At 41.5% G+C, this 24002-nt stretch overlaps 1 protein-coding gene across 1 annotated transcript in view; it reads right to left on the reverse strand.

The window, feature by feature from the left end:
• Window positions 1–520: 520 nt before the first annotated feature.
• Window positions 521–24002, reverse strand: part of LOC104589490 (uncharacterized) — a 32494-nt gene continuing 9012 nt past the window's right edge. The window contains exon 4 of the mRNA XM_010247840.3: window positions 521–1100. Coding sequence (XP_010246142.1) covers window positions 879–1100 — 222 coding nt within the window. The 3' untranslated portion in view covers window positions 521–878. The remainder of the gene's footprint in view (window positions 1101–24002) is intronic.

Below are 24002 nucleotides of genomic sequence, written 5' to 3' on the forward strand. Positions count from 1 at the left end.
CCAACCTAAAAAATAGGGTTAGGATCTCATATTTAGCTACCTGAATGTGAAAATGACCCAACCCAAAAAAAACTGGGTTGGATTGGGTTGGGTCATGGGTCAACCTGCTGACTCAATTGTCAAGTCTAATTGAGACTATTTATACACTGTTAGAAGTTTCCACTCTTTAATTTTTTCTATTTAATCTTTACTCTTTAAATTGTTAAATATTCAAGTTTTTTTATTTTATATTTGAAATTTTAAGATTAGTTACTTTAATTTTGGTGTTTTTCATGTAGCTTTTCTTTATTTTTTTATTGTGATTCAGGTTAGTTGGCTAACGGCTAACCAATATATTGGCAATTCTACATTGGGTCCACAAAAGGTTTAAAATATTGATACAATATTAACAGTTTCCATGCTGAGCGACATGTGACACATACAGAATGACCCGATATTGATACCGTTCCTCGCATGTTCATCCGTATCGCCTATATCAGGTTTGTATCAGCTAATAAAGTAGTCAGGCTCATCTGGTTCAACCAATAGGAAATATACAAATCTATGAATAATGCTATGAATACAGGTTGATCAAGAAGAAAACGGACTATTCAACAGGGTTCTGCTTCTATAAGATGCACCAGATCGGATCTATGGTGTTTAATGCACATTTGTAAGGAGTTGGTCAACCCTTATGCTTAGCATTCCTCACAAACTATTAACATTTTGTCTAGTGATGGTAATTCCTCTAACTGAATAAATGCTACTTTAAACAGTCATGGAAAGCATGCTATTTTCTAGTTTATCACTCCTGCAAAACGCTTGGTCACTTTCTGACATTCATTGATTTAATAGCTGATGCCAACCAACTGGTTAGAATGATTTCACAACTAAGACATTTAGCCACTGGGTGGACCACTGCTTTCCAGGGGCAAGTGCTGCAAGCCGCTTGTAGAGAGAACTGGCGAATTTACACCAGCAGTGAAGAAGCTGAAATTAGGTCCTTTCATGGAAGACATGAATTTATGAAATTGATCATTTAGGCTTGCTTGCAAAAGTTGAGGAGAAAATTGATCAGGCCTTTCAATAACTTTAAGTGCAGAACTCACTGCAAGATTAATCTGCAAAAAACAGATAAAGAGGAAAACAAGAAGAATAAGAGGAAAAAATAAGTGATTATCGAAAAAGAAGAGGAAAAATTAAGTGATACTAATATGTTTCATGGTATCTGCACCACACGATTCAAAGTAAATATTTAGTTTCTTATATAAAGTACCAGTAGGGATAGACCAGAAAGGACATGGGTAGAAGTAGCAAGAAACAGGATATGTAGCCGACCTCATATGGTTGGGATAAGGCATGGATGATGATGATGTAAAGTACCAGTATCAGAACAATATGATCATAAACTCACTTAAGAAACAAGTTTTAGCTCCAAATATAATCTAAGTTGAAGATACATCCGTGCTTGACTCACTGAATAAAGTTTCAAAGTTGCTATCATTTAATAGCAAACTTTTTTTTTTTTTTTCATTTTTCTTCTAGTGGTTGCAATGAACGATCTTAGAAAAACAAACCCCATAGGGTTAAACAAGATGGGCAACAATCTCATTTTGATGATTGAAAATTGAACTTTCATTGGGATATAAAGCAAGAGTAAACTCCTCACAGAACAAACACAAAGGTTTCACTGACAAACCATAATAAATAAATAAATAATGAAAGATATGACCACAACCTATGACACCTGGAAACCTGTAAATAGGTACCACATCATGCTGGATACTTCGTTTGTTTTGTTTTGTTTGTTTGTTTGTTTTTTTTTTATGAATAGTCTGTCCATAGTTTTTAGTCAAGCGAAAAATCAATTGTCTACTGATTACCCCCCACCCCGCTGAAAAGAGAGGAAAAAAAAAAAGAGAAGACATTGTCCTTCATCTGATGAATCAAAATTAAAAGCTGATGATGTTCTTATTGTGTCAACTGGAAATTATCATCACAATATAAGCTGATCAAGATCAATAACCTTTCCGTTTCACTAACCAGATCCACCTTCAAGAATTCCCCAAGGCCAAAACCCCTGGAGTTAGTTCTACAAACAAGCACAATTGGTTGCAGAGGTGATCCTCTAAATTATAGCCTGCACATGCGAGTGATAATTTATTATCTCCTTTCCTAAGATTAGGACTTCCCAAAAAGACAATACTTTCCATACTAAAGAGAATGTAACTAAAAATTGTATTTCACATGCCCCTCACACCATCTGATATTGAATCATGCCTAGAGCCTTTGTGAAACCATCTCCTAGGTGGTATTCAGATATTAAATTTAGATCATGTTTTAAAAGGCTTTAAGATGAGGTGGAACCAAACTACCTAGCCTCAAATGCCTTGTCAATGGGCCAAGAAGCTACTGCTTCAATTTTTATGAGGTGGTTTATGGCTCACCGCCTCATGTCACAAATTGGTAAAGCATGCACCTCATATAAAAACAAGGGTAAATTGCATAAACCTCCTCTATAGTGTCTGACAAATGCTTTAACCTCCTATGAATTTTGACATCACCTCTGCAAAAACTTCCCTCCACATTTGGGGCAAACTATACCTGTTAACCCTTCCGCTAGGCTATGTTTGGTTTGAAGGAAAATGTAAGGAAAGGAAGGAAAAGCTAGGGAAATCTATACAAAGTTTGTAAAGGTTCCCCTACATTTCCCTACCTTTTCCTTCAAACCAAACACAGCCTTAATTTGGGTAAACAGAGAGTACCAAATTACGAAGTTGCCCCTATATCTCTATTTAGAAGGAAAAGTACAACTTTGTCTGCCAAACATCATTGTAGCAGCAGAGGACCTTCTCTACAGAACGACACTATTCCAATTAATAGGTTTGATACTACGTTTGTGAGCTCAGAAGGATGGTTGGGAGGTCTTCCAATAAACCAGGATCAGATATGTCTATAGACTACAACTACAAAGAGAGATTTGATACCCAACTGAGTATTGACTTGAATAAAATAGTTGGTAGTAGTCCACTTCAACAGAACCCCCTCCCCCCCCCCCCCCCCCTTCAGCTAGTGTTATGCATCCTCATTCTTCTTAATACAAGACATCTTTCTTTCTTTCTTTTTTTTTATCAGAATCACAGAAAATCATTATTCAATCATATTAACTAAAAAAAGAAAAGATTACAACAAGAAGTTGTGACAAAAACTGTCAAGCTATATTAAAACTGATTTGAATCGTCATATCTTTTGATAGCAGATCTCCTAACCCGATTGATTTGACTTGCCATATCTTTTGATAGAAAATCTCCTAACCCAATTGATTTGAATTGTCATATCTTTTGAAAGCCATTTAAAGCGCCTGAATTCATTTCTAAGCTTCCAAACCACCATTCACCTTTCTTTAACCACCCCACTACCAGCTTTGAATCACCTTCAAGAACCAACCTTCCAATTCCTATATCTTTATCCATCTTTACCCCAAAAACTGCAGCAAAGAATTCTGCACTTAGAATCACCTTGCTCGATTAGGCCTGAATAAAAAGCACGTATAATACCACCCTCATCTCTTATCACCCCTCCAATTCCTAAAGGACCTGGATTGCCTAGACTACTACAATCAAAGTCCAATTCCAACCACCCACCCATTAGGGGAGACCACACCTCAAGGGATTTTTGATCCTGAGGAGGACCCAGCTCCCAAATCTTGAAGAAACCTTCCACCTTAAACTTCGATAACAACTTCAAGGTCTTCACTCAAAAAGCTACTCAGTGTTATGATTTCTATCAACACCTCTTTGTTCCTCTCCTTCTCAAAGCTTCTTGAGTTTCTTTCTTTCCATACTGTCCAAATCACTGCTGCCCGAGTGCACCTCCACCTCCATAGATCCTACATCTTCAAGAAATGCATCTCAACACAGAAAGGCTAAACAATCCTTCCAATCTTGAAGGAGGATTCCACCCGAAACCAAAAAGGGAAAAGAACCATTCCCAAATATAGAAAACAAAGGGACAGGAGATTAAGAATGGAAAGCAGTCTCACCATGCTACTTACATAAGAAACACCAGTTGGGGGATAAGGACCAGTCTGGTCTTTTTTCTCTGCACTGCAGCAGATCATAAGTGTTAATGCTTCCATGGAATACTTCCCAACAAGGAGCACTGACCTCAGGAGGAATAGGGAAACACCAAATTTGTTTTACAGGGAAGGAGGGAGAAGAAGCAGTGCAATAAGGGCCTTGAAGAAGGATTAACAAGAAAACACCCCAGCATTATTAAGGGCCTAGACTTGATTATCCAAACCCTCTACTTCCAAAACAATAGAATCTAGAAGGTGCATCAATCTAGACAAATAGGAGATTTCCTACTCCCTAAGATTCCTAGTGAGATCCAAATTCCAATTCAACCTAGTAGGCGAGGGATGAGAGAGAAGAAACTCAAACACAAACTTTTCTTCGAGGTTGGAATGAACAAACAGGGAGGGATAAACATCTTTTGAAGGAGACTCTCCTACCCAAACATCTTCCTAGAACCTTGAATAGCTTTCCAGGGTGCAGCAAGAGTAGCTCTGTGCAAACAACCAGCATCCCATCCATTGCTTGATAGCCCATAATACTTCCCACAACTTCTCATTTTCCATAGAAAACTGCCACAACCACCTGCTCAAGAGAGCCAAGTTTTTCTAACTCACATTACCAATTCCCAAACCCCCTTCTTCCTTTTAGTAACCTTTTCCCATTGGACTAAATGGTCTATTTTCCTTTCCCCTCGCTCCCATAGGAAGTCCCTCATTAACTTCTCAGTCCTTTTCAGAACCGCCTAGGGCATTGTGAAGACTAACATGAAATAGATTGGAGGTTAGCTAAAGTGGATTTAGTCAAAGTAATACTACCTCCCAAAGATATATAAGTCCTTTTCCACCCAGCTAGTCTCTTCTCAAACCTCTCAACTATTGGACTCCAAAAACTAATACAAGACATCTTACATAAAAAAGAACAAGAAAAACAAGATGAGATCCTGAACTATGCCTACTCTTGAGGAGGCTTACTCTTTGTGCTTGGGAGGCTTATGCCTCTTGCATTCTGAACCATGCCTCACATCACACCTTCGCATTTTAAAACATTACTTGCTTCTCATTCTAAATCCCCTTATTGCGTAATAGATTTTGGAGCTTCAAATCACATGACTAGATCTCCAGATATGATTAGGCCCTTATCCCCACCCTCTACATCATAGGTTGTTAACTTGGCCGATGGTATTGCATCTTCCATCTCAAGTACTGGAAATTTATCACTTAATTTAAATCTTACTTTGCCTTCAATTTTTTATATGCCTAAGCTCCTTTTAGCCTTACATCTCTCTATAAGCTGACCAAGACTCTCATATTGCTCAATTTCATTTTATTCTTCATATTGTGTTTTTCAGGATCACAAAATGAAAATGATGATTGGTGGAGACCATGAAGTAAAAGGATTGTACTATTTGGATGGCATTGTCATTTTGCTCATCCATCTCTCCAGGTCTTAAAGCAATTGATTTTGCCATTGAGTTCAATTACAGTGTTAGATTGCGAGTCATGTCAACTTAGTAAACACCATAGGGTGTCTTTGCCTTTCAATCTGCTTGACCCAGCTCGAAAAAATGGACCCTAGACCCAACTTCTTGGTCCATGTCAATTCACCATCCCCTTGGATTTCAATAAGAAAAAATATTTCCTTTTTCAAGAAGACTAAAATCACCACACTATCCTCTGGGTCCACCTGCCTTTTTTCAATATCCTCATGGACAATTACCTTTTTTCCCTTCCTATTGATCAACTCCCCTCTTCCCAAACCTCCAACTAGCTATTCACCTTCTTACCACCTTCTTTCCCATGTATCTGCCATTTTGAAACTAACCACCAGACCAAATGTTGGGTCTTCCCCCTCTATCATAATCCTCAGTTCACACAACTCTCCTGCAATACACAGGTCTAGAAACATCGGGATCTCATTAATGTCCTCCAACTCAAGATTCTCGTTGAATAAATTTGATTGCAAACTCCATTACATTGATCAAACCTCATGAACTTCTCATGTGGATTATCTGCTTTTTTTTCAGAATTTCCTTAACAACAATGCTGTTATTAAATATGAACAGGAATAAACCCATATTTAACCTCCTAACCTTTACCACACTAATCTGTCTCCATTCTTTTCTTGCCCATCTCTGCATGTTGCCTTCTTCTAGATTAGAGTAAATGAACCTCCCAAATAGACATGATTCTAACAACTCCAATTTTTTCTTGAGCTTGCACATGCATCATTCACGAACACGACTATCACTAAACTTGATTTGGATCAATTACAAAAATATGTTGGTTTGAACCCAAGTTTTCCAATATTCTCAACAAACCTAAGTATATACTTCCTATGAGATAATGCAGTAGTAAGCAACAAGGGTATTTATGTAGGTTTACTCCTATACATATCCCACAATATTGATGATATTTGGAGAACGAGAAATATCCCCATTTGCATGGTGGTGATACGATATCTTTGATATTTTGCCAAAATGTCAAATGATATATCAGATTTCATTGATAAACTATATATTTAAAGCTTAAAATTTTAGAATATTATTAAAAACTTTTTCATTATTTCATTAGAAGCATCATAATTTTTCAAAAATGTCTTCCTAAAATAACTAGCAGAGAATCAGTAATTGGATAATTAACTTACTACTTTGATATGATTTACTTAATAAGTCACTATAACTCAAAAGAAGAAGAAAAATACATATAACCACAGAAGAGTATTCTTAGTCTAATCAAAACATATAGTAACAATAAAGACAAAAGTTAAAATAGCAAGTAACTAACATATATATAAAGAAGAGAAGATGACCAAGGACAAAAAAGGAGACAAGGAGAAATGTAGCTAATTACAATCTCTTAATTTTTTTTATTTGGTTTATAAAGTTCTTTGCTATGGTTTTTTTTTTGAAAGATAAAGAAAAAAGTTTTATTAAAATAAAAAAAGGAATGAAAACAACAGAGGTGATAAGATATCACCAAAGAGCAACAACACCCCCATATACCCAGAATAAACCAAAGAGCCCACAACTTACAAACAAGAAAACCCAACTAATGCCAAGCAAATACCCTGGACATCCCCAAGACAGATCCTCAAAAAAACAAGGATCATCAACCGACAACTGACCCACCTCAAAAGCCTCTCCCTGAATTGCCCCCCTTCAATCTTCATCTGTGAGAATATCTTCGTGATCTGAGACATCCTCATCCCATCCTTTTCTTCCTGCCGAGAGAATTTTTTTCTTCAATTTCTCCTTTTTTCGAATTCATTGAAGGCCCTCCTAGCAAACCCCTCACTGTTATGGATGCATTCGTGGGAAAGGTTTACCACCGCCGCCGGCAGCAGCAGTAAGGAGCGGGCCCACACCACAGCTCATCAGGGGGCCCACACTTATCTTGCCACGACAGCTCTGCTCGCCAACTCGCCGCCAGCTTACATTATCCCTCATCCCTTATCCTTATCTTATCTTATGTTCTTAGTAAGAGTTTTGTTTGCCACTAGAAGTAGGAGTTTGTTTACCATTAAAAGTAGGAGTTTGAGTTTGATTTAGAGAGGGATTATCCTAGCCTAGTCGAATACATCAAGGAACCCCCTCTTGTAATCTCCTATTTAAGGAGCCCATGAATTGGAATAAAGCATTCAGTTTTCCAGTAAGAGTAGAGTGAGGAGAGTTCAGGTGGTCTCTTGGACAAATCACCCATTCGGTTTCCACAATAGGGTCTGCAAGCAAGGGAAGGCGCAAGGGGAAGCAAGAGGTTCTCCCCGTGGACCGACCTGCGACGAGATCCTACGCCCGGACCCATAACATTCTGGTATTAGAGCCTACTGTCATGGGGGAACAAGAGCCGCTGTCTTCCAGGGTCCATGAGCTGGAGCATAGGCTCGCTGAAACCAGCATGGAGGTTCGTGAAGTCAAGGATGATGTCCGGGAGCTGCGACGCCTGCTGGAAGCGTTCCTCTCCAACAAAGAAAGAAGTTCTGAGGGAACCGCCACCACCAACAGCCGCCGTCCAGACTGGGCAGAGACGTCCAGCGAACAGCAGATCGCTGCCCCGACCGCCGCTGTTATTCCCAAGTATAGCCGGCTGGAATTTCCATCTTACAACGGCACCGGAGACCCGTTAGGATGGCTGTATCGCTGCGAACAGTTCTTCCGTAACTAGCATACTGATGACAAGGATAAAGTCAGTCTGGCCACCTTCCACCTATCAGAAGAGGCGCAGCTCTGGTTCTACAGACTGGAGCAAGAAGAACCTGGTCTCAGTTGGGGGCAGTTTAAATCATATTGTCTCCTCAGGTTTGGACCCCCGTTGACAAGCAACCCACTGGGCGAGTTGATCAATCTCAAGCAAACCGGAACCGTGGCAGAGTACCAATGCCAGTTCCAAACCCTTCTCGCCAGAGCAACCTCGGTTCACGTAGATCAACAAGTAGATATGTTTACAGCAGGGTTAGTAGAAACTCTAAGAGTGGACGTAGAGATGCAACACCCTCCTAACCTGGCCACAACGATGAACCTCACACGTGCTTTCGAAAGGAAAATGCAGCTCTCCCACGGAAACCTCAGTATAGGACGATCTGCAACAACCTAGGCACCTTCGAAGACAGCAGGGGTGCCTCCTTCTTCGACAGCCAGCAGGGAACAAAGGCCTCCTACCGATAACCCCTCCAGATCGGCAGCAAGTGTAGGAAGTAGCAGAACAGCACCCCCCATTAGACGGCTGACCCGAGCCGAGATGGCAGAATGGCGCGCAAGAGGGCAATGCTTCAACTGCAATGATCTGTACTCCTCTGGGCATAGGTGCAAGAAGCTGTTCCGTCTTCTGGTAGAAGAACCCGAAGAGGACGAGGATGAACCTGTAGCATCAGAACCAGAGATCTCCCTCCACGCCATCACAAGGATCAAAACTTCCCAAACCATGCAACTAAAGGCGTGGATAGCAGGGCAACCAGTTCATATTCTCGTAGACTCCGGAAGCACCCACAACTTCGTCAGTGAACAGGCTGCCCGTCGGTTAGAATTACCGATGGAGATCAGACCGCAGTTACAGGTAGCCGTGGCCAACGGGGAAAGAGTTCACAGCCCCGGTATCTACAAAGACACCGAAATTCAGGTCGGAGCAGAATCCTTCCGGGCTGACTTATTTGTACTCTCCTTGGATGAATTTGACATCGTCCTGAGAGTCAAATGGCTATCACTCTAGGGCCCATCCTATGGGATTTCAGTGCCCTAACAATGACTTTCCACCTGGATGGGAAACCGGTTACATGGCAGGGAACCATAATAAGAACAAAAACGCAGCTGCACACACTTCAAGGTGAGGACTCACGCGCAACAAATATGGAGAGGCTCCTCACGGAGTTCCCTACAGTATTCAAGGAACCCAAGGGGCTCCCACCTTCTAGAGACTGCGATCATCGGATCCCTCTGATAGTCGGATCGGATCCCATCGTCGTCCGACCCTACCGTTACCCACATCGACAGAAGGATGAAATAGAAAGGCAGTGCGCAGACATGTTACAGCAGGGGATCATCCGACCCAGCCGCTCCCCCTTCTCTCCGGTTCTGTTGGTACCCAAGCAAGATGGGACTTGGAGATTTTGTGTAGACTACAGAGAACTTAACAGCCGGACGGTCAAGGACAAATTTCCTATCCCCATCGTAGACGAACTATTGGACGAGCTCCATGGCGCACAATACTTCTCAAAACTAGACCTCCGGTCAGGCTACTTCCAGGTCCGAATGACTCCCGAAGACGTAGAGAAAACGGCCTTCAGAACACATCATGGCCATTTCGAATTCCTGGTTATGCCATTCGGCCTCAGCAACGCTCCTTCCACGTTCCAGGCCCTGACGAACGAGGTATTTCACTCTCACCTCCGCAGATTCGTCTTGGTGTTCTTTGACGACATCCTAGTCTATAGAAAATCGTGGGTAGAACATTTGCAGCATCTACGGATCATTCTTGAACTGCTGCAACAACACCACCTCTTCCTTAAGCGATCCAAATGCTTCTTTGGGGAACGCCGGGTCCTTTACTTAGGACATGTGATCAGCGGGCAAGGGGTCACTGTGGATGACTCCAAGATTCAGGCGATCAGGGAATGGCCCAGACCGCAATCCGCCAAGGCTCTCCGCGGGTTCCTAGGGCTGACAGGCTACTACCGCAAGTTCGTATGAAATTATGGACTTTTGGCGGCTCCACTAACCAATTTGCTCAAGAAAAATGCCTTCCTCTAGGATAGTTCAGCCGATACAGCCTTTGTGAGTTTGGAAGCCCTCTCCTCCACACCGGTTCTACAGTTGCCAAACTTTGATATCGAGTTCACGGTGGAATGCGATGCATCCGACACCGGCATCGGCGCCATACTACAGCAGCAAGGACATCCAATCGCTTTCTTCAGCCGCAAACTGGCCAACCGCCACCTTAAGTTACCCGCCTATGAACGTGAACTGATTGGACTGGCAAAGGCAGTGTAGCACTGGAGGCCGTACTTGTGGGGCAGATCCTTCGTCGTCAAGACGGACCACTACAACCTCAAATATTTGTTGGAACAACGGCTTACCACCTCGCCGCAACAACATTGGGTCAGCAAGCTTCTTGGGTTCGATTTCAGGGTGGACTACAAGGCGGGAACCTTGAACCGTGCCGCAGATGCCTTGTCTCGCCAAGAAGAAGACAACATGCTGCTCCATGCGATCTCACAGCCCCGGGCCACCCTGCTGGAAGACATTCGGAACATACTGCCACAGTCACCAGAATGGAACGAGCTGGTCAAGAAAATACAAACCGGAACGACCAGCCCAAACTGGTCCATGCACGACGGGTTGGCACTATACAAAGGGCGGATTTATCTCCCATCCGACTGCCCTTTGATCCCCTCCGTCATCTCCAGCATACACAACTCCACACACGAAGGCATCCAGAAAACATTGCACCGCATCCACGCTGACTTCCATTGGCAGGGTATGAAGGCTTCGGTGCGGGACTTCATTCAGAACTGCTCTATGTGCCAACAACAAAAGTGGGAAAACTTGCACCCAGCAGGCCTTCTCCAGCCACTGGCACTCTCAACTCAGATTGGGGCAGATATTTCCATGGACTTCATTGAGGGCCTACCCAAGGTTGGAGGGAAGTCGGTCTTATTTGTAGTGGTGGACTGTTTTTCCAAATATGCACATTTCCTCCCCTTATCCCACCCTTACAGCGCGGTTTCAGTCGCTCACGCCTTCTTCACCCACATCTTCCGATTGCATGGGCTACTCGAATCCATCGTAAGTGACAGAGACACGATCTTTACTAGCACTTTCTGGAGGGAGCTATTTCGTCTGCAAGGAACAGCCTTGGCCTTCTCCTCCGCCTACCATCCGCAGATTGATGGCCAAACGGTGGTGGTAAACCGAACAATAGAGATGTACCTCCGCTGTTTTGTGGGAGACCAGCCCCGGCGATGGGTGGAGTACCTTCCGTGGGCCGAATACTGTTACAACACCCCCCCCCCCCGTCTATTATCTTACGAACCCGGTTCAACACGATTGGAAGAAGTGGATCGCGGACTACAAGATTGTGATGCCCTCCTGACCAAAGTCTCCTTGCGCTTACAGCAGGCTCAGGCACGTATGAAGAACGCCTACAATCAGCACCACCGAGAGGTCACCTTCGAGCCGAGACAGTTCGTTTGGCTGAAGCTCCAACCGTATCGGCAGCTCTCCCTCAGACGCAGAGCCCCCCTAAGCTGGCTCCCAAATTCTACGGGACCTTCAGGGTTTTACGACAGATTGGGGAGGTTGCTTACCAGCTCGAGCTACCGGAACACTGCAGACTCCATGATACCTTCCACGTGTCCCTACTCAAGCTGACGGCAGACCCATTCTCCAGCCTCGGGCTCTTGTCCGATCCCGCATCAACCGGGGTACTTTCAAGGTCCTTGTGGAGTGGGACGATCTACCATCAGCAGAGGCCACCTGGATCCCCTGGTCGGATCTTCACGACGCCTATCCTGATCTCGAGCTTGAGGACAAGCTCGTTGCCCAGGAGGGGTGTGATGTTATGGATGCATTCGTGGGAAAGGTTTACTGCCGCCGCCGGCAGTAGCAGTAAAAAGCGGGCCCACACGACAGCTCATCAGGGGGCCCACACTTATCTTGCCACAACAGCTCTGCTCGCTGCCAGCTTACATTATCCCTCATCCCTTATCCTTATCTTATCTTATGTTCTTAGTAAGAGTTTTGTTTGCCACTAGAAGTAGGAGTTTGTTTACCATTAAGAGTAGGAGTTTGAGTTTGATTTAGAGAGGGATTATCCTAGCCTAGCCGAATACATCAAGGAACCCCCTCTTGTAATCTCCTATTTAAGGAGCCTATGAATTGGAATAAAGCATTCAGTTTTCCAGTAAGAGTAGAGTGAGGAGAGTTCGGGTGGTCTCTTGGACAAATCCCCCATTCGGTTTCCACAATAGGGTCTGCACGCAAGGGAAGGCACAAGGGGAAGCAAGAGGTTCTCCCCGTGGACCGACCCGTGACGAGATCCTACGCCCACCCATAACACTCACCCTCCAAGAAACACAGACCCAGACTTTTCCCGATCATAACCTCTCTCTCCACTAATTTCTAGAGGACTACACCTGAATCTGCCTATAACATCACTACTTTGCAGCAGCCTTCAGCTCAATTTCCTGATGTTCCCCGGTCTGAAGTGTGACCAAAGACTGAGTTTGCTGCGTTACCTCCCTATGAACTGTATCAGATGCTTTCTCACTCTTTTCCTCCTGTACACCCATTTGTATATTTTTGTAGGTCCTGCCCCCGCCAAGCCAAGTTTTTAGCCTTGAAAAAATCTTCGTCACATGAACAATGTTATGGTTTCTCAAATTATGAAGCTTCTTAGTGATCATCCCGTTAGTCTGTTCCTCCTCCTCCTCAAGCTTGCTTCCTCTACCCAAGTCGATGCCCACCCTTCCAACCTTTACCTCCTCGTAAAGCCGACTATCCTCTGCAATGTTTTCACCTTGTCATTTAGGGGGTTCTTCACCAGTTGACACTTCCTTTCCTGTAAACTCGCCTTCATTTTCCAGCTCAGCATCAGCACTGAAAATTCCTTTCTGAACTGTCTCCTCCCCCTCTTTCAACCTTTCTAATTCCGCAGAAACAAAAGTTTCTGATGTCATCGAATCTGATTTTCCAGATTCACATCTAGCCTCTAGGGGCACCACAGCAGTAATCCCGGGCTTTGAGGAAACAGAAATCCCGTCAAGATCCCTACTAGCTTGAGAAGAATGCCCGGTGTCACCAGTCACTGGAGTATATGGGTATTCGTCAAAAGTCGTTCCTGTTCCACCCACTATCCTCTTCCTGCCATTCTTGCCAAGTTTGGCAATCACCCAAATCCATCTTTCTCTGGCCACATTCAAAATTCTTCTACCTGTTAATCCACTCCTTTTAAAAATTGGTCTGCTATGCCCTGAATATTTGCTCTTGTCAACTTTCCTTCTCTTGAACTGATTTTCCTTCCTGCCATTGAGCACTTCAGTGTTACAGGCTTGAACTTCCTACGAGATTTCTAATGGGCGAGACAAGTTCTTCAAAGGACTACCCTTTTCAGAGGTGGCCGGTGGAGGTTGCGTGTCACTAGCCTTAAGCGCGACTTCAGTTCCTGAGGGGGTTCCATCTGAATTCATGTGCTCTGATCCCCTGTAAATCTCCTTTTGTGAAGGCAGGCAAGGTGTTGAGTTGGGCCTAGTTGTTTTTATTCTTATTTTAAATTATTTAGTTGGGAAGTTGTTGGGCTTTAGGCCCATTAGTTTATGTTTTTTAAGTTGTGACTGTTTAGCTACATTAGTAGCTGCCCTACTAAGGGCATCCTTGTAATATCTCATCCTTTAAGTTAAGTATAAATATAACGAGGGGATGGCGGCTAGGGTTAATCTAAGAATCCTGATTGACTTCCTACTCTTTTCTCCTTTTCTTTGCTTCTCTACTGCTAAAATCTTCATCTTCCTCCTCTTTCCCTTCACAAGAAATTCGACTAAATCTGCAATCAGTGATTTCTACTTGGTATCAAAGCAGGCCAAAGGTTCCTTGAGTTGTTTTCTCATGCAGCCCTAGATCAGTCGACTGCATGGTGATTTAATCTAGGGTGCCCTATAGTTAATCTAGGGTTTCTCATCAAAATCAGGAAAAACTGGAGAAAGGGGAAGAGTCCTGTTTCTGTTGGACTCTTCAATTTTGACCTAGGAAGTGGCGCCCTAATTTTTTAGGGTTCCTTGGAGTTTTCTATAAGGGGCGGTTCAAGTCCAGCCTTATTTGGAGGCTTCTAGAGAGAGTGGCTGCCTCTTCTCTCTCTTCTCCCGTCTCACAGAAAAGGAATCTTTTGTGGGAAGACAGTCTAGGACACGAAAAAGGTGTTGTTGGTTCCAGAAGTGTTTCGTTTGATCTTCTTGCATATTTCAGTTATTTTCTTTACACTTTTTGAGAAGCATGGAGGGTCACGGAGTTGAAAATAAGCCCGGGAGTGAAATGAAACCAGTGGAAGGAGGTGTTGGAGACCTTTTCGGGACTGGGACCATTACTACAGTTAGGTTGGATGGTGCAAATTACTTAGAATGGTCACAATCTGCAAAGATGGCCATTGGTGCTCGTGGGAAATTAGGGTATATCACTGATGAAGAAGTGAAACCCGAAACTAGCAACTCCCGATGGGTACAGGAGAATTATATGGTGATGACTTGGTTGTGTAATTCCATGTTGCCCCATATAAGTAAAAATTTTTTATGGGAAAATACAACTAAGGAAATATGGGATGGGGTTGCAGAAACCTATTCACAGAGGGAGAATGTTGCTAGGGCTTATCAGTTGAGAAATCGGATTATTTCTACAAGGCAGGGGAGATAGACCTGTTGCAACCTATTTTCAGCCCTTAAAACCCTGTGGCAGGAGATTGACCATTTAGAGACATTTGCTTGGGAAACCACTAAGGATGCAGCTACCTATCAGAAACATCTATAAAAGTATAGGGTGTTTGAATTTCTTGTTGGCCTTAATCCTGAGTATGATATTGCAAGATAACATCTTCTTTCCAGGGACAGTGTTACCCTCTCCCAGGCATATGCCTTTGTGTCAGGGGAGGAGAGCAGGAGAGATGTGATGATGAAAAATTCTATTTCTGATCAGTCTGCCATGGTGAGTACTGTGAAACCTAAACAAAGTGGAGATCGGGGTGGCAGTGAAATCAAGAAGGAAGATAAAAGAGATTTGATCTGTGACTACTATAAGAAGCCTAAACACACAAGAGATACTTGTTGGAAGCTTCAACCACATCTTGTGCCGACTAGACTGAAAAATAAGAAGGGAAATGCACACATGGCAGTTACTGGTGACATTCCGGCCCCTCCTACTACAGCTGCTCTGGAGTCTATTGCAGTTGCTGCAATAAGGGCCGGACTTGAGAGCTATGCGCAACTTCTGAACCAGCAGGATACAGCCAGTTCCAGTTCAGCAGCAAGCGGACAACAAGGTACAGGTGGTACTAATGGAGTCCACGCTACTTCCTTTGCTAACACAGGTAGTTCACATGTCACTGCAAATTATATTTCTACTTCAGGTAAGGAGGGACCTCCTTGGATTATAGATTCTGGAGCCTCAGAGCACATGACCCATAGCTCTACTATTTTTTCTTCTTACCAGCTCTGTTCTGGCAGAGATAGGGTCTCTACAGATGATGGATCCCATGTTCCCATTGTTGGGAAGGGATCTATCAAGATTAGTGATTCTATTTCTCCACCCTCTGTCCTTCATGTTTCTAGATTGAGCACTAATTTGTTATCAGTTAGTAGTTTGATTAAGAACCTGAACTGCTCAGTAATTTTTTCTCCTGGTCATTGTATTTTGCAGGATCTGGATTCTAAGAGGACGATTGGGAGTGGTCGTGAAGTGAATGGGATCTACCTCCTAGATGTGCTTCCTCCTAATCACAGTCATCATGTCAGCAGGGATAGTGAGTCAGGGTCTGTGGGTCAAATTATGCTTTGGCATAATCGTTTGGGCCATTTATGTTTTTCTTCTTTGAGTCTTTTGTTTCCAAAACTTTTTGAGTCTGTTAGTTTGTCAAGTTTGGAGTGTGAAGGTTGTCAACTTGGAAAACATTGTAGACATTCATTTAAACCTAGTAATAAAAGGTGTTCTTCTTTTGATGTTATTCATTCTAATGTGTGGGGACCTTACCATGTTCCTTCTATGGGAGGCTATCGATATTTTCTCTTATTTGTGGATGATTTCTCACGATACTCTTGGATTTACCTGATAAGATCCCGCAATGAAGAACCATCCTTGGTGAGGCAATTTCATCAGATGGTGCTAACACAGTTTGGAACAAGAATAAAGGTGTTCAGATCAAACAATGCCAGGGAATATTTTGAAAATTGAAAAACACCTTGCCTCATATTTGTTAGAATATGGTGTTGTCCATCAGAGCAGTTGTCCCTACAGTCCACAGCAAAATGGTGTTGCAGAAAGGAAGAATAGACACATTGTTGAGATTGCAAGAAGCATGATGATCACATCTACAGAAAGGGTACTACTGCTATGATCCCAAGGCATTGTTGAGATTGCAAGAAGCATGTTTGGGTATGTCTGTTTTGCACATATTCTTAGTCCTCACTGCTCGAAGCTTGATCCCAAGGCAAAGAAGTGTGTCTTCCTTGGATATGCAGAAAATCAGAAAGGGTACTACTGCTATGATCCAGTCTTTGGGAGCCGGTATGTTACCATGGATGTCACATTTTTTGAATCCACATACTTCTTCTCAAAGAATCCTTCTCAGGGGGAGTGTTTTGGGGAAGTGAGTCAGCAGTCTATTCCTCTCCCAATTCCAGTCCTTGTGTCTACTCCTGTGCTTGACTCTCTCGTGTCACCTACCTTACCACCTCCTTTGCGTCTTGCTTGTCAGCATTACTTACGACAGAGACTTCATAAGGAGGTTGATTCCACTACAGCAGAACTCACATCACTTCCTGTCAGTTCCTTGGAGACTCCAGATTCAACTGACATGGATTCAGGTATTCCTCTTGGTCCCGCTACTGTTTCAGTTCCCATTGGTTCTACTAACCCTGTTACAGATAACCTTGATCTTCTTATTGCTCTCAGAAAGGGAAGAGAAAGTGTACTGCTCATTGTATTTCACAGTACTTATCCTACAATGGACTTTCTCCTTCCTACCGTGTTTTTCTTTCCTCTCTTGACTCAGTGTCTATACCCAAGGGTGTTAGTGAGGCTCTCTCCAAACCTGAGTGAAAGAAAACTATGCAAGAAGAGATGGTAGCTTTGATTAAGAATCAGACATGGGACATTGTGAATCTACTAGAAGGCAAGGAGACAGTTGGATGCAGATAGGTTTACACAGTAAAATATAAGGCAAATGGAAGTATAGAAAGGTACAACGCAAGACTTGTTGCAAAAGGGTACACACAGACCTATGGCATTGATTACTTAGAGACCTTTGCACCAGTTGCAAAGATGGCCTCTGTTCGGATACTTCTTTCTCTTGTTGCTTCATACTCTTGGCCCTTGTTTCAACTTGATGTGAAGAATGCTTTCCTAAATGGGGATCTGCAAGAGGAAGTGTATATGGATCTTCCTACTGGCTTTTATAGTGATGTTGAAAAGGGAAAGGTATGCAGGCTTAAGAAGTCACTTTATGGCTTGAAACAATCTCCCAGAGCATGGTTTGATAGATTCAAAAAGGCCTTGATTGCTTTTGGCTACACTTATACTCAATCCGATCATACCTTGTTTGTGAAGCGAAGGGGATCTTTGGTGTCAGTCCTAATTGTTTATATGGATGATATTGTTGTCACGGGGAATGACCTAAGTGAGATTGATTGTCTGAAAAGGAATCTACATAAAGAATTTGAAATTAAGGATCTTGGAGAACTGAGATACTTCTTAGGCATTGAAGTTGCAAGATCAAAACATGGAATTTTTATCTCTCAAAGGAAGTATGTCTTGGATCTTCTTCAAGAGACAGGGAAGCTTGGAACGAAGGCAATCGGTACCCCTATTGATCAGAACCATAGAATCAATGCATCAGAAGGTGAACCAGTAAAGGACATTGGGAGATATCAGAGACTTGTGGGTCGGCTACTATACTTGTGTATGACAAGACCAGACATTTCCTATGCAGTAAGTGTGGTAGGTCAATACATGCATGCTCCACGAGTCCAACATTGGGAGGCAGTTGACAGGATTCTTGCTTATCTGAAGGGACACCCTGGCAGAGGCATATTGTTTACTGATCATGGACAGTTGTAACTAGAGGCTTATACAGATGTAGATTGGGCAGGATGCCTTGATGACAGGAGATCAACTTCAGGAGTTGCACCTTTGTTGGGGTAACCTTGTCTCGTGGAAGAGTAAGAAACAAACAGTGGCGGCAAGATCAAGTGCTGAAGCTGAATACAGAGCCATGGCACATGGAGTTTCGGAACTTCTCTAGATCCATTCCCTATTAGAAGAAATTGGTGTACAGGCAGAAGAACCTATGATGTTGTACTGTGATAACCATGTAGCAATTAACATTGCCCATAACCCAGTCCAGCATGACCGAACTAAGCACATTGAAGTGGATAGACATTTTATCAGAGAAAGAGTGACTTCTAGAGAAGTTTGTTTTCCATACAAGCTGGAGCATGATCTACGCAAGTTGGGAATGTGTGACATTTACTCCCAACTTGAGGGGGAGTGTTGAGTTGGGCCTAGTTGTTTTTATTCTTATTTTAAGTTATTTACTTAGGAAGTTGTTGGGATTTAAGCCCATTAGTTTATGTTTTTTAAGTTGTGACTGTTCAGCTACATTAGTAGCCGCCCTACTAAGGGCATCCTTGTAATATCTCATCCTTTAAGTTATGTATAAATATAATGAGGGGTTGGCGGCTAGGGTTAATCTAAGAATCCTGATTGACTTCCTACTCTTTTCTCCTCTTTGCTTCTCTACTGCTAAAATCTTCATCTTCCTCTTTCCCTTCACAAGAAATTCGACTAAATCTGCAATCAGTGATTTCTACTCAAGGTATATCTCCTTTTGTCAAAATATTTAGAGAGCTCACCGCATGAGTCAAGTGATTACTTAAGTAATCAACAGACTAGTTTACACTAGCTTGAAAAGTCGGGAACCCGGCACTGCCTATATGTGCAATTATATTTTTCTTCTAATGATCTCTTGAAGGTTTTATTAACTAGTTCCATGTTTCTAGAAAATTTTGCTGCTTTTTAGTTTTTCCAAATATCTTAGCGAAGTTAGCTAAATATCTCCGAAATTTCTCCATCTCTACATGGCAAAATCTCCACCGATATCAAAATTACAAATCATGCGCCTACCTAATAGGTACAAATATAAATAAATACATAGGGTTGGCTGACCCAACTCTTCAAGGTATTCCTCTTCTTACAATTAAGTATTTCTAGTTAGTATCAAAGTTCAAGGAAAAGAATATTCATATTTTGTTGATACCATCTTGCCTATGAACCTTGTTGATGTCAGTAGACGGCAATTGTGGACCTGCTTTGCTTCAAGAAAGCCCTAGAATTTGTAAGAATGAGACTCCAGGATATTTTTATGACTGAATTGAACCAGATGAATTGAATATTACCAATTTCTGGATATTATGGTAATAAATCAATAAAATTAAAGAATTGTTTTTTTCTTGTTTATGTGATCTCTAGAAATTCTTTCAACAAATTGTATCACATGCTTTCGATCCATGGTACTTTTGGATGGAGAAAAATTTGTTGTAAATGCTTTGGACCAATTTATGTGAACAGGCCATTGCTCAAAAGGACTCAAAGGATGCAAAATTGTACCACGATATTAATGGAGATGAACAACTTAGCATTGGTACAGTGTATGCTTTGGTTCGGGGTATAGAATGGAGAAAACTGTCTAGAAAGCTTCTAATAATTTCTTGTCTGATTTCTCCCATTGGAAACAATAGTAAAACTAGCAACAAGAAGCTTGATAACATGGTGGCAGTAAAGGCATCTCTGTTTTTCTATTGCAAGAAATCATGACATACCAAGGAGACCTGTTATAAATCACAAGGTTGAAGAAGAGTGATAAGAATCAATCAGCATCCTTGAAGACTTATTATAGAAAGAGGGCCACACAACAAGTCCTGATATGGCATAATAATGGTACTTGGGATTTGGACTGAATTGAACAGCAAGGGTAGTTTTGTTATTTTATAGTTTTTTTGTGGGGTCCAATGATTGATCTGACTTGTTTTTTTTTCTGATCAGCAACACAGAAATGATTTCATTAATAATAGAAAATAGAATTACAACAAGAGGTTGTGGAAAAAAGAAAAGCACTAGTTCAGTAAAGCTGATCCAAGCCAAGAATTAAAATTGAGCCCAATACAAGGAAAGTCTTTGTACCCCTTGCTTAGCTAAACCATCTGCGAGACCATTGGCAGTTCTCCTAACCCATTTAACTTGGATTGGCATGCCTTTTGACAGCCATTTAAATCGCCTGAATTCATTTCTTAAGTACCATGTCACCCCCCCTTCCCCTTTTGACAGCCTATCAAAGTTCAATTTCTTCCAACCACAGTTTAGGGGTGACCACTCAACTATTTTCTGTCTTCTGGACAATAAAGCAGAAAAGTTTCTTACTTTTAGCCCAATGTGCCTCTCTTAGAGTTATGACAGTTGAAAATTACACCTACAGTATTTCAGATAATGCAAGAAAAGAAGAAAAGAGAGAAAGAGAAGAAAGAAGTTTCAGCAATGGGTTGTGGAAGAAGAAAAGAAGGGAAGAGAAAAGAAGAATTTCTAGTTGGTATCAAAGTTCAAGGAAAAGAATATTCATATTTTGTTGATACCATCTTGCCTTTGAACCTTGTTGATGTCAGTAGACGGCAATTGTGGACCTGCTTTGCTTCAAGAAAGCCCTAGAATTTGTAAGAATGAGACTCCAGGATTTTTTTATGACTGAATTGAACCAGATGGATCGAATATTACCATTTTCTGGATATTATGTTAATAAATCAATAAAATTAAAGAATTGCTTTTTTCTTGTTTATGTGATCTCTAGAAATTCTTTCAACAAATTGTATCACATGCTTTTGATCCATGGGACTTTTGGATGGAGCAAAACTTGTTGTAAATGCTTTGGACCAATTTATGTGAACAGGCCATTGCTCAGGACTCAAAGGATGCAAAATTGTACCACGATATTAATGGAGATGAACAACTTAGCATTGGTACAGTGTATGCTTTGGTTCGGGGCATAGAATGGAGAAAACCGTCTAGAAAGCTTCTAATAATTTCTTGTCTGATTTCTCTCATTGGAAACAATAGTAAAACTAGAAACAAGAAGCTTGATCACATGGTGACAGTAAAGGCATCTCTGTTTTTCTATTGCAAGAAATCATGACATACCAAGGAGACCTGTTATAAATCACAAGGTTGAAGAAGAGTGATAGGAATCAATCAGCACCCTTGAAGACTTATTATAGAAAGAGGGCCTCACAACAAGTCCTGATATGGCATAATGATGGTACTTGGGATTTGGACTGAATTGAACAGCAAGGGTAGTTTTGTTACTTTATAGTTTTTTGGTGGGGTCCAATGATATGATCTGACTTGTTTTTTTTTTCTGATCAGCAACACAGAAATGATTTCATTAATAATAGAAAATAGAATTACAACAAGAGGTTGTGGAAAAAAGAAAAGCACGAGTTCAGTAAAGCTGACCCAAGCCAAGAATTAAAATTGAGCCCAATACAAGGAAAGTCTTTGTACCCCTTGCTTAGCTAAACCATCTGCGAGACCATTGGCAGTTCTCCTAACCCATTTAACTTGGATTGGCATGCCTTTTGACAGCCATTTAAATCGCCTGAATTCATTTCTTAAGTACCATGTCACCCCCTTCCCCTTTTGACAGCCTATCAAAGTTCAATTTCTTCCAACCACAGTTTGGGGGTGACCACTCAACTATTTTCTGTCTTCTGGACAATAAAGCAGAAAAGTTTCTGACTTTTAGCCCAATGTGCCTCTCTTAGAGTTATGACAGTTGAAAATTACACCTACAGTAATTCAGATAATGCAAGAAAAGAAGAAAAGAGAGAAAGAGAAGAAAGAAGTTTCAGCAATGGGTTGTGGAAGAAGAAAAGAAGGGAAGAGAAAAGAGGAATTTCTAGTTAGTATCAAAGTTCAAGGAAAAGAATATTCATATTTTGTTGATCCCATCTTGCCTTTGAACCTTGTTGATGTCAGTAGACGGCAATTGTGGACCTGCTTTGCTTCAAGAAAGCCCTAGAATTTGTAAGAATGAGACTCCAGGATTTTTTTATGACTGAATTGAACCAGATGGATCGAATATTACCATTTTCTGTATATTATGTTAATAAATCAATAAAATTAAAGAATTGCTTTTTTCTTGTTTATGTGATCTCTAGAAATTCTTTCAACAAATTGTATCACATGCTTTTGATCCATGGGACTTTTGGATGGAGCAAAACTTGTTGTAAATGCTTTGGACCAATTTATGTGAACAGGCCATTGCTCAGGACTCAAAGGATGCAAAATTGTACCACGATATTAATGGAGATGAACAACTTAGCATTGGTACAGTGTATGCTTTGGTTCGGGGCATAGAATGGAGAAAACTGTCTAGAAAGCTTCTAATAATTTCTTGTCTGATTTCTCTCATTGGAAATAATAGTAAAACTAGCAACAAGAAGCTTGATCACATGGTGACAGTAAAGGCATCTCTGTTTTTCTATTGCAAGAAATCATGACATACCAAGGAGACCTGTTATAAATCACAAGGTTGAAGAAGAGTGATAGGAATCAATCAGCACCCTTGAAGACTTATTATAGAAAGAGGGCCTCACAACAAGTCCTGATATGGCATAATGATGGTACTTGGGATTTGGATTGAATTGAACAGAAAGGGTAGTTTTGTTATTTTATAGTTTTTTTGTGGGGTCCAATGATATGATCTGACTTGTTTTTTTTTTCTGATCAGCAACACAGAAATGATTTCATTAATAATAGAAAATAGAATTACAACAAGAGGTTGTGGAAAAAAGAAAAGCACGAGTTCAGTAAAGCTGACCCAAGCCAAGAATTAAAATTGAGCCCAATACAAGGAAAGTCTTCGTACCCCTTGCTTAGCTAAACCATCTGCGAGACCATTGGCAGTTCTCCTAACCCATTTAACTTGGATTGGCATGCCTTTTGACAGCCATTTAAATTGCCTGAATTCATTTCTTAAGTACCATGTCACCCCCTACACCTTTTGGCAGCCTATCAAAGTTCAATTTCTTCCAACCACAGTTTGGGGGTGACCACTCAACTATTTTCTGTCTTCTGGACAATAAAGCAGAAAAAGTTTCTGACTTTTAGCCCAATGTGCCTCTCTTAGAGTTATGACAGTTGAAAATTACACCTACAGTAATTCAGATAATGCAAGAAAAGAAGAAAAGAGAGAAAGAGAAGAAATAAGTTTCAGCAATGGGTTGTGGAAGAAGAAAAGAAGGGAAGAGAAAAGAGGAATTTCTAGTTAGTATCAAAGTTCAAGGAAAAGAATATTCATATTTTGTTGATACCATCTTGCCTTTGAACCTTGTTGATGTCAGTAGACGGCAATTGTGGACCTGCTTTGCTTCAAGAAAGCCCTAGAATTTGTAAGAATGAGACTCCAGGATTTTTTTATGACTGAATTGAACCAGATGGATCGAATATTACCATTTTCTGGATATTATGTTAATAAATCAATAAAATTAAAGAATTGCTTTTTTCTTGTTTATGTGATCTCTAGAAATTCTTTCAACAAATTGTATCACATGCTTTTGATCCATGGGACTTTTGGATGGAGCAAAACTACTTGTAAATGCTTTGGACCAATTTATGTGAACAAGCCATTGCTCAGGACTCAAAGGATGCAAAATTGT

This window comes from Nelumbo nucifera, chromosome 5 (assembly GCF_055504915.1).
Source record: "Nelumbo nucifera cultivar China Antique chromosome 5, China Antique-T2T, whole genome shotgun sequence".
Lineage (NCBI taxonomy): Eukaryota > Viridiplantae > Streptophyta > Magnoliopsida > Proteales > Nelumbonaceae > Nelumbo > Nelumbo nucifera.